Source organism: Sceloporus undulatus, chromosome 2 (genome assembly GCF_019175285.1).
Source record: "Sceloporus undulatus isolate JIND9_A2432 ecotype Alabama chromosome 2, SceUnd_v1.1, whole genome shotgun sequence".
NCBI classification, from domain to species: domain Eukaryota; kingdom Metazoa; phylum Chordata; class Lepidosauria; order Squamata; family Phrynosomatidae; genus Sceloporus; species Sceloporus undulatus.
The window spans coordinates 319146463-319160639 of NC_056523.1; the positions used below are offsets into that span (position 1 = coordinate 319146463).

The 14177-nt window shown below is 44.1% G+C and overlaps 1 protein-coding gene across 1 annotated transcript in view; it reads right to left on the minus strand.

The window, feature by feature from the left end:
* LOC121924209 (tetraspanin-36-like) overlaps window positions 1-13892 on the minus strand; it is a 35808-nt gene extending 21916 nt beyond the window's left edge. The window contains exon 1 of the mRNA XM_042455409.1: window positions 13633-13892. Within this exon, the coding sequence (XP_042311343.1) occupies window positions 13633-13692 (60 nt within the window). The 5' untranslated portion in view covers window positions 13693-13892. The remainder of the gene's footprint in view (window positions 1-13632) is intronic.
* Between the last annotated feature and the right edge of the window lie 285 nt (window positions 13893-14177).

Sequence of the window (14177 nt, forward strand, 5' to 3'; positions counted from 1 at the left end):
AGTGTCTTTCACTGTTGAACAGCTCCTACCTGGCTTCCACTCTACCAAATGCATCTCAGGAAGTAGACTGAAGTCTATGAAAGCTCATGCTGTCCATTTCTTTCTTTCAGTTAGTCTCAAAGGCGCTACAAGATCTCTCTTCATATTAGCTCTTAACTAATGTTGAGATGGAATCTCTTTTCCTGTAGCTTGCATTCATTGTTCTGGGTCCTACTCTCTAGAGCAGAGGAAAATAAGCTTGCTCCATCCTCAATATGACATCCCTTCAACAGGGCTACCATATCCTCTCTTAACCATCTCTCCTCCAGGCTAAACATACCTAGCTCCCTAAATCACTCCTCATAGGACATGGTTTCCAGACCCTTCACCATTTTAGTCGCCCTCCTTTGGAATTCTGGGATTTGCAGTTTAGTGAGGAGGATTTAGAATTCTCTACCAGAGAGTTCTACTGCCTCTGCAAACTACAAATCCTAGGATTCCAAAGGCTGCAGCCAGGGCAGTTACAATGGAATCATAATGCTACACCTGTGTAGTGTGAAAGGGTCCCCAGTTAATTTTCTCTGAAACTCACAGTGTAGCAGTCCCTAAACTGGCAACCTCCAAATGTGACCCAGCTCACAGGTGCTTTTTTGTTCCTGCCTATGAATCTATCTGCTCTCCACCTACAGAGGGGTCTGTGATCTTTGTTATTGAACAGAATCAAGGGTAGGTTTTACAATAATAAAAAAACCTGCCTTGCCTTTTCAAAAGGGAGGATCATTTTTATTGCTTTTGCTTTATTTTCCTACCTATTCCCAGCAAGTGCAGGAAACCTGAGAGGATAACTTGATGAGCCTATTTTAACAGACACCAGACAATAGGATTGTAAAGCAAAATGCAAACTACACGACTCTGTGATTACCATCCTTTCTCTTCCCTTCTCATTTTTGGAAAAAAATAATCTTTACCTGATGATGAAGACTTGTGTTTTCAAATGCTTGCACAGAGATTTTTGTGCTTTTTTGGTCTGCTTGATAAGCACACTACTACACTAAGAATTATGCACTAAAACTAGCTATAAAAATGCTCAATACACAATTACAGCACTTTGATACTATTTCAACTGCTATGACTCTAGGCCAGGGGTTCCCAACCGGGGGGTCACGACCCCTTTGGGGGTCACGCAACCCTTTCTGGGGGGTTACCAGGTTGGGAATTCCCCCTGCCTCCTGCCTCCCCTTCTCCCCATGGGTGCCGGCGCTGGAGCAGGCATTGCACGGGGAAAGGGGGAAGGGGGCGGGGCTCCCTCCTTTCCCTTCTCCCTGCGAGTGCCCGCGCTGGCACAGGCACACGCAAGGAGGAAGGGAATGGAGGCGGGGCCGCCTCCTCCTCTCCCTTCCTTCCCACGGGTGCAGGCAGGACTACATCCTATGGAATCCTGGAATTTGTAGTTTGCAGAAGCAGAAGAACTTTCTGGCAAAGAATTTTAAAGACCCCCACCAAACTACAGATCCCAGAATTATATACCTAGAGCAGCAGTTCCCAACTTTTGTTGGGCCACGACCCCCTGTGGGGACGAAAGTCCTGCCCGCGGCCTCCCTGATCGGTTGGGAGACCGGGAAGGGGCGGGACTTTCAGCCGCCTACAAGCCCCAGAGGGACGGGCGGGCCGCCTCCTCCTCTTCTCCCCGGGGCTACCAGGCAACCGCGGGGAGAAGGGGACGGGACTGCAAGCCCCAGCAGGCTTTGTGACCGGAAGTCCCTCCCCTTTTTCCTCAGCTGCCTCCCTAATTGGTTGGGAGGCCAGGAAGGGGCGGGACTTCTGGCCGCAAAGCCCACTGGGGCTTGTAGGCAGCCGAAAGTCCTGACTCTTCCCGGTCTCCCAACCGATCAGGGAGGCCCGGGCGGGACTTTCGTCCCCAAAGGGGGTCACGGCCCAACAAAGGTTGGGAACCGCTGCTCTAGGCTATATAATTCTGGGATCTGTAGTTTGGTGGGGGTCTTTAAAATTCTTTGCCAGAAAGTTCTTCTGCTTCTGCAAACTACAAATTCCAGGATTCCATAGAATGTGGTCATGGCAATTAAAGTAGTATTAAAGTGCTATAACTCTGTAGTGTGCACATGTGTGTGGGGAATAAACATGCTAGACCAGAGGTTAGGAACTTTTTTTGGCCCAGTATCACATTCCCATGTGGGAAGCCTCCCTTCCAGCAGTGAATAATTCAAAGTAGTAATTCATACACACATTTGGAAATGTTCCCAGCACTCATAAGAAATGCACAGTGTACAAAAGCTGGAGATGAATTCTGTTCCAAAACTTGCAAAGGGGACTGTTTAGTTTGTATGTAGGGTTATTTGAAGGTTAAGTGTCCTGTTATGTCTGATCAATAATGAGAGAGAACTAACTGAAAAAATACTAGTGTTGGGCAAGGATTGTAGAAACCATGTATGGAATGAAGAAAGATACCTGAGTAGTATCTCTTCCCACCCATCCCATAGTAACATTAGAACCCAGGACCATCCTATCGAATACATGCTGGGTTGAGAAAAGGAAATACTTGGTATCTGCTGGGGTTTGCTTCCAGGACCTCTTGTGGATACCAAAATCTGTGACTTCTCAAATCCCATTAAATACAGTGATCAAGCTTTGCTTTTCAAAATTTATATTTTTTATAAATATTTTCAAACTGTGGATGCTTGAATCTGTGGATAAAAAAATCTGTCGCTATAGAGGTCTGACTGCATGTGCATTATGTATAGGGTTGCCATAACCCGCCTGCAGGTGGGACAGTCCCGATTTTGGCAGAACCGTCCCGGTCCCGGTCCGGTTCTGCGAATTCACAGCTTGGGGCCCAGATTTGTCCTTTGATGCGGGCCGGGCAGCACTCCTCCTCTTCCTCCTCCGCCTCCGCACGCTCTTGCAGCAGCCACCCACCTCCTCCTCACCCACCTCCTTGTGTTTTGTGTGGACATGCGGCTGCACAGCCTGCCCTCTTCCTCCTCCTCCTTTTTTCTTTGCGCGCATGGCGCGCAGCCTACCTACCTCCTCTTCATCTTCCTTCATGCGGCTGTGGCCAGCACCAGCTTGCGCTTGCCCTGCTTGCGTGCGTGCAAGGCCATATAGGGAGCGCTCGTCCCCTTCAGGCTGGCTGGCCAATGGCAGAAGGGCAAGGGCGGGGCTGTTTCCAGCCCCAGCCAGGGGGAGGGAAAAGCGCCCTTTCTTGGCGCATGGTGCCAAGGAGGAGGAGGAGGAGGAGGAAAGAGGAAGAAGAGGAAGAGGAGGATAAGGAAGAGGAGGAGGAGGAAAAAGTAAGAGGAGGAGGAGGAGGAGGAGGGTGCCTAAGAAACATGCATCTATATTAACATTTTTTAAAAATCATCAATTTTTTTCGCATGTCCTACATTTGGGGAAAAGTGTCCTACATTTTAAAATGTTGTCCTACATTTGTCCCGGTTTGGCGGTCCTGACTTATGGCAACCCTAATTACGTAATTTATGAATGTGGACAATCTGTTAATTTTACAGAGCAATACATGGCTAGGTTAACTGGAATCAATCATTTCCTTTGGCATTTAGGTAGAATACAAACTTGTTAATAGCTCCTTTCCTCACTGTCAGCCTTCATGTCATGAATGTCAACTATCCTTTATAGCAGGTAAAACTATCTCTCACTGTAACTGGAGGAAGAGAGGGGTAGAAGATGAAGAGGTTCAGTTTTCACAAATACATCCTTTATTTCTTGGCTGCTTTGCATGTGACAGTGAGTGGGGAGAAGGAATATAACCCTTAGTTTTGTTGTGGTTGCTGTGTGCCTTCAAGTTGTTTCTAGCTTAGGGCAACCCTACGGCAACCCTAAGAAGGATTTTCTTGGCAAGAGCTGTTCAGATGAGGTTTGCATTGCCTTCCCCTGAGGCTTAGAGTGTGTGACTTGCCCAAGGTCACCCAGTGGGTTTCATGACCAAGTGGGATTTCGAACCTTGGTCTCCAGAGTCGTAGCCCAACACCATGATGCCATGCTGCCTCATAAACCTCTGAAAATATCTCCCACCTAATAATGTGCATCGGAGCTTTTTCTGGTAAGGCTATTTGTTGTGAGTGAAAAACAGGACAGAAAAACTATGGCTCCATCTACACTGCAGAATTAATGTGGTTTGATACCACTTTAACTGTCACGGCTCAACACTTTGGAGTTCTGGGATTTCTAGTTTTGTGAGAGCTGTTGCCTTCTCTAGCATAGCACTCTGGTGCCACAGCAAACTACAAATCCCAGTATTCTGTAGGATGGAGCCATGACAGTTAAAGTGGCATCAAATTGCATTAATTCTACAGTGTGGCTACAGCAAAAATGTGAAGATACTAGAAGCCTCCAGGCTTGTAAGGCTGCTGCAGGCAGAGAGCTATATGCAGAACTGCAAGGTTTGGCAGGTGCAGAAAGTCTGAAAATAAGTATGGAAGAGTTATTTAAACATTGCTGGTCCTCTAGATCAGAATGTTTTAAGCCATCTGATGTGAGACCTAAGGTGTTTTACACCAATATGTTGGAGACCAGCACTATATTGGAGAGCCAATGTGGTGTCGTGGTTTGAGCACTGGACTATGGGTTTGAGCACTGGAGACCAGGGATCGAATCCCCACTTGGGCATGAAACCCACTGGGTGACATAGTTTTTTGTGGATTTGGGGGCTATGAAGCCATGTTCTGGAAGAGTTTATTCTGATGTTTCATCAGCAGCTACAATGAAAATGCCAGCTACAGCTGCTGGTGAAATGTCAGGAATAAACATTTCTCTAACATGGCCTCATAACCCAAAAACCCCACAAAAAACTATGGATGCTGGCTGTGAAAACCTTCGACTTCCCACTAGGTGACCTTGGGCAAGTCACACTCTCTCAGCATCAGATGATGGCAATGGCGAGCCCCATCTGAAAAATCTTGCCAAGGAAACACCATGATAGGATCACCTTAGTGTCGCCATAAGTTGGAAATGACTTGAAGGTACACAACAACAACAACAACAACAACAACAACAAAGCACCACGTCTGTGCTACTGGTTACAATTGTTTCTTTTTCTCTTGTAAAGCTGATGTGGATCAACAGCCTACAGCCCATGGACTGGCACTGGCCCACTTCTGAGTGCCATTGGCCTCACTCCTGGCCATGCAGGCTGGGGCTAGGATTGCCAAGTGAAATAAGGGATAGGGAACCTGTACCTTTAACCCGTTGTGTAGAAGAAGGAATTGCAACAGATGCTGCTTGTCATACAACCTATTGAAACTCCCTCTTCTGCACAACCATTAAAAGTACAGGATTTGGTCCCTTGTTTCACCTGGCAGTCTCAGTTGGTGCTGATGAGAGTTGGAGTCTTCTCTTAGTTTTTTGTTGAACACCCCATGCTCTCCACCCCCCCACCCCCCAGTCCCTGTATTTAAGGGACAAGAGCATCTGTATCTGTTCATCTCCATTGGATGATGTATTTATGGCAGGAATGAGAACTGTGCAGCCCTCCAGAAGTTGTTAGATTGCAACTCCCAGCAGCCCTAACCAGCACAGCCATGTATGGGAGGACCTGAAGGGTCAAACCTTTCCAACCCCTGCTTTACAAACAAGAAGGTACCAACAGAATATTCAAACTTCAGTTCTGTGTGTATGTCTGTGTGTGAGAGACAGAGTGACTGCTGTAAAGGAGGCACATGTGGGTTGCCCTTGACTTAGGGATGCCGTATCCCAGTGGCTCCCGGGACAGTCCCGTTTTTGGAGGAACCGGGCCTATCCCATCCCAGTTCCCCTCAAATCCTGGCTTTGGGCCCGGCCTCTGGGACGGGCCTGCTCGTGCGGCCATTGCCGCAGTCACTAATGCAGCTGGCCGGCCACCCTCCTCCTCCTCCTCCTTCTGTGCAGCTGCTGCGCCGCCCGCAGCACTTGCCCGGGCTGCGGCCGGCAGCAGCACGTGCTCACCCCTCTTGCACGCCTGCGCGTGGGGCTTAAAGAGGAGTGCTCGTCCCCTAAGCTGTCTGGCCAGTGGCAGAAGAGCGGCGGCTGGCCTGTTTCCAGCCCCAGTCTGCCATTGGCCAGTGTCAGGTTGGAGACAGAGCTTTGGAGGAGGAGGAGGAGGACTAGGAGGAGGAGGAAGAGGCAAAGGAGGAGGAGGACCGAGGAGGATAGGCCTCTGGCCCGGGGGAGGGGAAAGCGCCATTTCCTGTCACCAAATGGAACCAATGAGGAGGAGGAGGAGGAGGCGGGGAGGTGAGTGGCCATTTCAGGTCTGCCTTGGTTTTATTTATTTATTTATGGTATTTATACCCCATCCTTCAGCCAAAAAGGCTATCAGAGTGGCTAATAGTCTCAATCCATATTTATATTATTAAAATATACAAGTCTGCCTTGGTTTTTTATTTTATTAATTTTTATTGTTAAAAATATACAAGTCTGCCTTGGTTTTTTATTTTATTTTACTAATTTTAATTATTAAAAATATACAAGTCTGCCTTGATTTTTTATTTTATTAATTTTAATTATTAAAAATATACAAGTCTACCTTGGTTTTTTATTTTATTAATTTTTATTATTAAAAATATACAAGTCTGTCTTGTTTTGACAATGATGGTGGTGGTGATGATGATGGTGATATTGATATCAGTCAGCTTCTGCACCATGCGCCCACTGTTTCTGAAACTGAGAGACTGTGACTTTCCAAAGTGCGTTTTCTGTGTCTTTTTTGTGCTTTTAATGCTAACAAGTCTGCTTTGTTTTGACAAGGATGATGGTGGTGATGATGATGGTGATATTGATATCAGTCTACCTTGGTAGACAGCACGCGGCCACTGTTTCTGAAGCCGAGAGAGAGTGACTTTCCCAAGTGTGTTTTTTGTGTATTTTTGTGCTTTTTGTGTGTGTTTTGGAATGGGGGGGGGGGGTTTGGCCAGAAAGGGAAGTCTAGGAATAATGCCAAAATGTCCTCCATTTTGAGCATGCCTAAGAAACATGCGTTTATATTAATGTTTTTTTTAAGTTATTAGTTTTTCCCACGTGTCCTCCATTTTTTTGTCCTACATTTTTTTACATTTGTCCCGGTTTGGAGGTTAACGGTTATGGCAACCCTACCTTGACTGTAAAGATGTGCCTGAAGCAAAACCAAAAAAAGGAAGCAAAACTATGCAGTCACTGCACCCGCTTCTCTTTTTTCATATTTTTTTAAACCATAGCAATTAAAAAAAACAACCAAAAAACTGGGTGCAGAGAACCACATCTATGCTGCTGGTAGAATCTCAGAGGATTTGGAAAATGAAAGTAGCTCGACTCACTTGCAAATAGTCCAGGAAGCTGAATTTCTGATATGCTTCCCCTATTTACCCACCCACCCATCCGTGACTGTCAAGTAATGCTCCCCATCTGGTGCCATCACTTTTATGTAGCTGTTGTACCAGGTGTACTAGATTTAAAATGTAAAAAATAGATACAATGGGCCCTTGGTATCTGCTGGGGTTTGGTTTGAGAACTCCCCCCCGTGAATACCAAAATCTGTGGATGCCCAAGTCCCATTACATATGATGGCATGGTAAAATGGTGTCCCTTATATAAAAAGGCATATATATATATATAGGAATATTTTCAACCCATAGTTGAATCCGTGGATAAAAAATCCATAGATACAGAGGACTGAATGTACATTGCCAAGGCTTTCTTCGCACATTACTGGAGATACACAGAGGCCGCTGGCTATGTTATCTCCCTGTAACTCAGTACTGTAATCCTTATACAACTCTCTTTGCATAAACTACTTTGCAGATGTGTTGTGGATATCACAAGCATCATGCAGGATTATAGGAGTTGTAATCCAAAAACAATTTCCCCAAGCTCCCAGGGTAGGATGCAAAGGTGTTGCCTGACATAGCCTGATGCCACCAGGGACGTAGCCAAGGGGGGGGTTCTTGGGGTCCGGACCCCCCCCTTCCATTAGAAAAATGAATGGTGTGTGCTGCTGTGCCGCCGCACTCAAGCCCCATTATAATGGTGGCACTTAGTCTGGACCCCCCCTTCCTAAAATCCTAGCTACGTCCCTGATGCCACACTGCAGAATTAATCCAGTTTGACCTTTACCTGTCATGGCTTCATCATGTGGACTCCTGGGATTTGTAGCTTGTTGTGACACCAGAGCCTTCTGAGAGAGAAAGCCAATATTTATTCTTGGTTCACCACTTAGCTTTGGCTTTTTTAACAATGTACAGAAAATCTTTTATAAAGAACGAATAAAAACTCCCACCTCTGGTCATAACTGTGTATTTTAGATGATGATTTTATTGCTTGAATTGTATTTTTAAATGATGCTATTGTTTTATTGTAAACATTTTAGATGTTATTATTGTATTATGGTTGTAATCCCTCCTCGATCCACTGGGAGAGGCGGGAAATACAAATAAAGTTTATTATATTTATTATCATTATTATTATTGTGTGTGTCTGTGTGCCTTCAGAGAGCCAGCGTGGGGTACTGGTTTGAACACTGGACTATGACTCTGGACACCAGGGTTTGAATCCTGAAACCCACTGGGTGATCTTCAGCAAGTCACACTCTCTCAGCCTCAGAGGATGGCAATGGCAAACCCCCTGCAAAGAAATGTGCCAAGAATACTCTGTAATAGGTTCTCCTTAGGGTCTCCATAAGTCGGAAATCATTTGAAGGCACACAAGCACAACAACAAATAAGCCTTCATTCATGACATCTGTCAACTGATGGTGACTCCCTGAATTTCATAGGGTTTTCTTAGGTCAAACATTTATTTGGCAAGAGAAGCTCAGAAGACAAGACACAGTAAAATTATACAAGAATTTTTTTTTGCAGAAAATGTTCCCTATGTGTGGGTGTGGACATCAAAAAATTTTTCCCCGAGTGTGGATCTTCACGTAGTTAAAACAGAACCATTCTGTTCCAGACATGGGGGAACTCCAAGTATGCAAAAGGATTTGCCAACCCTCACCTCCCAAAATAGCAGAAAAAGTGTGTTGGGATGGAGCATGCTCAGTTGCAAAGGGATGCTGATAAATCTATGGGAGGGGATGGGAAACTATCAAAGCTGGAATGTACCATGAAACAGGGCATGGTTGTTTTACTGGTTGGTTGTGTGGATGGAACTCTGAACTAGAGCATTCTATGTTGCAATATTTTGTTGCAGATCCTGTCTGTGTCATGCATCATAAATAGATCCATGTCTATCTATGCTGCACATCAACCTTCTTTGGTCTAGTACCTTCCAGAACAGCCAGTGTTCAAGAATGCTGGGAGCTGTAGTCTAAAACATATGGACATCGAAGACTGATGGAGACTGAAATGTATATTTCAGAGGATTTTAACTATGAGCAGAAAAAAAGTATGATTATAAATGAAGCTATCAGTAACTGAATAGGGGGGAAAGGGAAAGAAAATAGCTTTTGCACAGTGAGGCTAAAAAATATAGGAGAACACCAAGGACTATTTGAGTGACCGTCATTATGCATAGTTGGAAAAAGTTCTGTTTTGCCATTACAATTTGCAGAATAGTCCAGTCAACATGACTAGGGAGATTGTGGGAGATGGATAGCAAAAAAGTCAATAGTCAAAAACCTACTTGTTATAATTTGCATGTTACCCAAAAAAAGTCAAAGTCCAGAGTTACCATTTTGGACTAAAACTCCCAGGATTTCACCAGCCAGCTGGTTGGGGGATCTGGGAGCTGTATCCCAAAATATATTGCACACACACACACACACACAGACATGGAAGTGCTGCGATTATTAGATTATTATACCTGTCTTCCTTGATGGTCCTAACCTAAGGGAGAATGATTGTGCTGGTTGTTTGCTTAAAATATTTGAAGTGTGTTTCTCAACAAACAGCATTAGTCATTTTCGAACTTTCCAGTCATACAGCGTGTTGAGTTCCATTTAATCTCTGAGAAGGGCTAATTTGTTGGGTTAAAAAGAACATTTGAGCCCTGTTGGCTTACATCCAAAAACCTATCCAGTACACCTTAGTTGACCAAAAAGTTGTCCCTAGGAAACCAACAAGCTTGCCTGAAGTGGGAGGGAGTACAGTTGTCCCTCTGTATCCATAGATTTGTTTTATCCATGGCTTGAAAATATTTAAAAATAATATAAATTCCAAAAGCAAACCTTGATTTTGCCATTTTCTATAAGGGACACCATTTCGCTATGTCATTATATTTAGCAGGAATTGAGCATCCATGGATTTTTGTATCCATGGTGGGTCCTGCAACCAAACCCCAGTGGATAGCAAGGGACCACTATATTTGTGTCTTTATGAAGGCACTACATCCCAAAATATGAGATTTCTTGGCATTTAATTCAGGCTAGATAAAAGGGAAAAATTCCCAACCCTCAAAAGAGGTAACATCCTTTATAATTAGGGTTGCCATTCCTCAGGACCTCCAAACCGGGAAAAATGTAGGACACAATTTTCAAATGTAGGACACTTTTTTTTTTGTGTGTCCTACATTTGAATAGGAGCCTCACTGAGGGGAGGCCTTCCCTCCCAGCCTGGACTCCGGGCCTCGCTGCGACGGCAGCGGGGGCAAAGCCCAAGCGAGGAGGGAATCCTCCCCTCAGCCCAGGGGCGGGGGCCATCCCAGGGGCGGGGGCAAAACGGGAAGGGACCGTGTGGACCCGCCCCAAACCGGGAAAGTCCCGCCCTCAAGCGGGATATGGCAAGCCTATTTATAATAAGGGAAACTAGCCAGTCCTGCAGCAGATCTAGTGTGGTATAGTGGTTTGAACTTGGATCCTGGAGATCAGGATTCAACTCCCCAATTGGTCATGGAAATCCACTGGGTGACCTTGCGTGAGTCTCACTCTCTCACCTCCCAAAAAACCTACCTTAATCTGAAACAACTTGAAGGCACCCAACAACAAAACAGTCCTACAAGGGACAAACTTGTTGATTCTTAAATAAAGGACTTCCCTTATAGTTAGGGATATCTGGCAACCTAAATGGGACAAAAGGGGCAATAAGTGATAAAGGAAGGTGACTCAGCAGCTACTGAGCTCCTCCAGAGCTTGGAAATGTCATTTTTTTCAACTACATCTCCTAGCATCCCCGAGCCAACTAAATAGGTCTGACCTTCAAATGAGTGGAGGATTGTAGCTGAATTTCTGAGGGTCAGGCAACTATACAGTGCACAGGAGCAAGGGCTCATAGTAAAATATGGCATAGTAAATGGTGCCAATGCGGCACAGTAGTTTTGTACATTGGATTACGACTCTGGAGACCAGGGTTCGAATCCCCACTTGGCCATGAAACTCACTGGGTGATCTGAGGCAAGTCACACTCTCTCAGCCTCAGGGGAAGGCAATGGCACACCTTCACTTGACAAGACAAATCCGTGATAGGGTTGCCATGAATTGGAAACAACTTGAAGACGCACAACAGCAACAGCAGCAGAACAGAAAGTCTGTATAGAAAGATCACAGCTGATAAGATTTAGCAGTTTGCCATTCCAAAAAACAAAAACACCACACAGAGAGAGAAACAGTTTCTAAAGGAATAAGTTCTCTTTAGTCCCCAAAAGCTTCCTCCGAACTGCACTTACCAAACTATGTAAATTCAAATTATCTAGCTACCTGTTGTGGATTATGGCACTCCACAGACAGATCTGTGAGAGTTTGTTTGGATTACAACTCTGCAACTCTCTCCCCATCCAACATGGCCAACACTAACATGCTTTCTGTTTTCTTGGAGGGGGGCTGGGAGTTTTAGCTCAAATAACTTTTGCATGGCATTGGGGTTTGAGTCTTGGTCTACGATTTTGAAGACCAGTGTTCGAATCCTGGCTCCATCGTGAAACTCACTGGGTGACCTTGAGTAAGTCACACTCATCCTCTGAAGAAGGCAAAACCAATCCTCCCCCTCTGGACAAATCTTGCCATGAACCCCATAGGGTTTCCATGACTTGAAGGAACACAACATGATGACAACAGCAGCTCTTTTTAGCCCCTCAAAGCTTCCTCTCAGCTATACTTGCACTGGGCCAAAACTATGTAAATCCAAATTTCTACCCACCTGTTGTGGATTATGGCAACCCACTGACAAAGTCTGGCTATGAGAGTTTTTTGGACTTGTTGTTGTGGTGTGCCTTCAAGTCATTTCCAACTTATGGCAACCCTATCATGGGGTATTCTTGGCAAGTTTCTTCAGAGGGTGTTTGCCATTGCCATCCTCTGAGGCTGAGAGAGTGTGACTTGTCCAAGGTCACACGATGGGTCTACATTTTTTGGATTATAACTCTCCAAATCCCCCATCCAGCATTAATACCACTTAACTTGGGGTCTTGGGAGTTTTAGTTCAAGTGACTTTCCTGAGCTCAATGCATCTAAGGAAGTAGACTGAAATCTACAAAAATTCATGCTGCTAACTTCTTTCTTTCAGTTCATGCTACAAGATCTCTCTGCATATTGATCTTGCAGACTAACATGGCTATGTCTTTGCATTTCCTGAGCTCCATTGACAGCAAAGTCATAGAATCATAGGAGTTTATCATACGAAGGATATTGGACGTTTATCCTGTGAATATCCCAGCAAAATCACGTAATTACATTAAATACTTTCACACGACATCCCACAAAATCCACCATTAAAGTGGTCACAAAAGTGTAGGAAGTTTATACCATATGTGGTGGACATGCCCCAAAGTATATAAATTCTGGATAGAAGTTCATAAAAGAATAACCAAAATATTAGAACTAGAATTTACGATGGTGTCAGAATTATTTTTATTGAATATAGTAGAAAATAAAGAGGTGAGGAAAAAAATAAAGCCATTATTATATTTGGTTACAACGGCTAGAGTTACATTAGCAAAATTTTGGAGAAGTAATGAGGTTCCAGATATAGAAAATTGGTTGGAAAAAAGCTTAGAAGTAATAGAAATGGATTATTTGACAAAGAAATTGAAAGAGGACACGAGAGAAGAAGATGAGTTAATATGGGAAAATTTGAAAAAAATGTATATAATGGGGAAAGAAAAACAAAGTAAAATGATAAGTCAAAGAGAAAGATAGAAGCGAGATGATGAGATAAATCGTCCTGTTTTCTGCTGAGCAAAATATATATAATATATGTACAATCTTAGACAAATGAGCTGGAGAGATGGTTGTATTGGAGAGACAAAGTGGTGAAAATGTAACTTCATTGAGGAATATAGGTAACATAGCTAATATAAGGAACAGATTGACAAGAACAAATGGGGGGGATGGAAGGGGGTGGAGCAAAAGAGATGATACGGCATGTAATAAGCTATTGTATACTCCTTTTAATTTGTATATATTTTCAATAAAGATTACAAAAAAAAGTGGTCACAAAGAAGCATTAACGCATATGTTTTTACTTTGGGGATTTCAGCGACAATGCAGTTCTGATATCACTTTATTTGCACAATTGCGTGTGATAATCCTCCACATGATTACTCGCCATTTTCGCTTTATTTGCGGGATGCTTTAAATGCGCTTTAATCTCTCTCTAATGCCAAAACTAATCCTAGTGTGACAAACTCCAAAGAGTTGGAAGAGACCACAAGGGCCATCCAGTCGAAAAACCCTGCCATGCAGGAACCCACAAGCAATGCACCCCTTTACTTTTCTAGTAAGAAAAAAGTTCCTTTTACTTACCCAAAAGATGAGGCTAATTAATAGTAACACAGTTTTCGAAGCAATCACTCCAAAGTCCATCCTGCCCTTCTGTATACTCTGGTGTATAAATTAAGTTGGAGAGGGTGGGAAAATAAAAAGATTTATAGGTGATGCCCACCAAAAAAAGCAAAAGGACCAATGCAGGGCAGCTGTGTGTTCACTTTTTTGGCTTTCTCACTCCACTGGGACTCTTAGCAGAGCTTTCCCAGCTATGATCGCATGATCCACTCCTAGTCACATGCTCCCTTATGTACAGTGCAAAACAACACTCATTGCAGCCTCTTATTGCTCTCCAAAACCTCATCATTTATTGTGACTAATACGGCTACCGTAAACCTTCTGGAAGGGCTGCCTAGGCAAAAGGGAAGTGCCATATCATTCCTAATAGCAGCTCCAACTGATGAGATTTTGAAGGCTAGCTCTTGCAGCATGCTGACTAGGACATTCTGGAAACTGTAGTCCAGAAAATAATTTTCCCTTCCTTTTGAACACTGTTCTCATCTATCTTTAGGAGAAAGAAACTG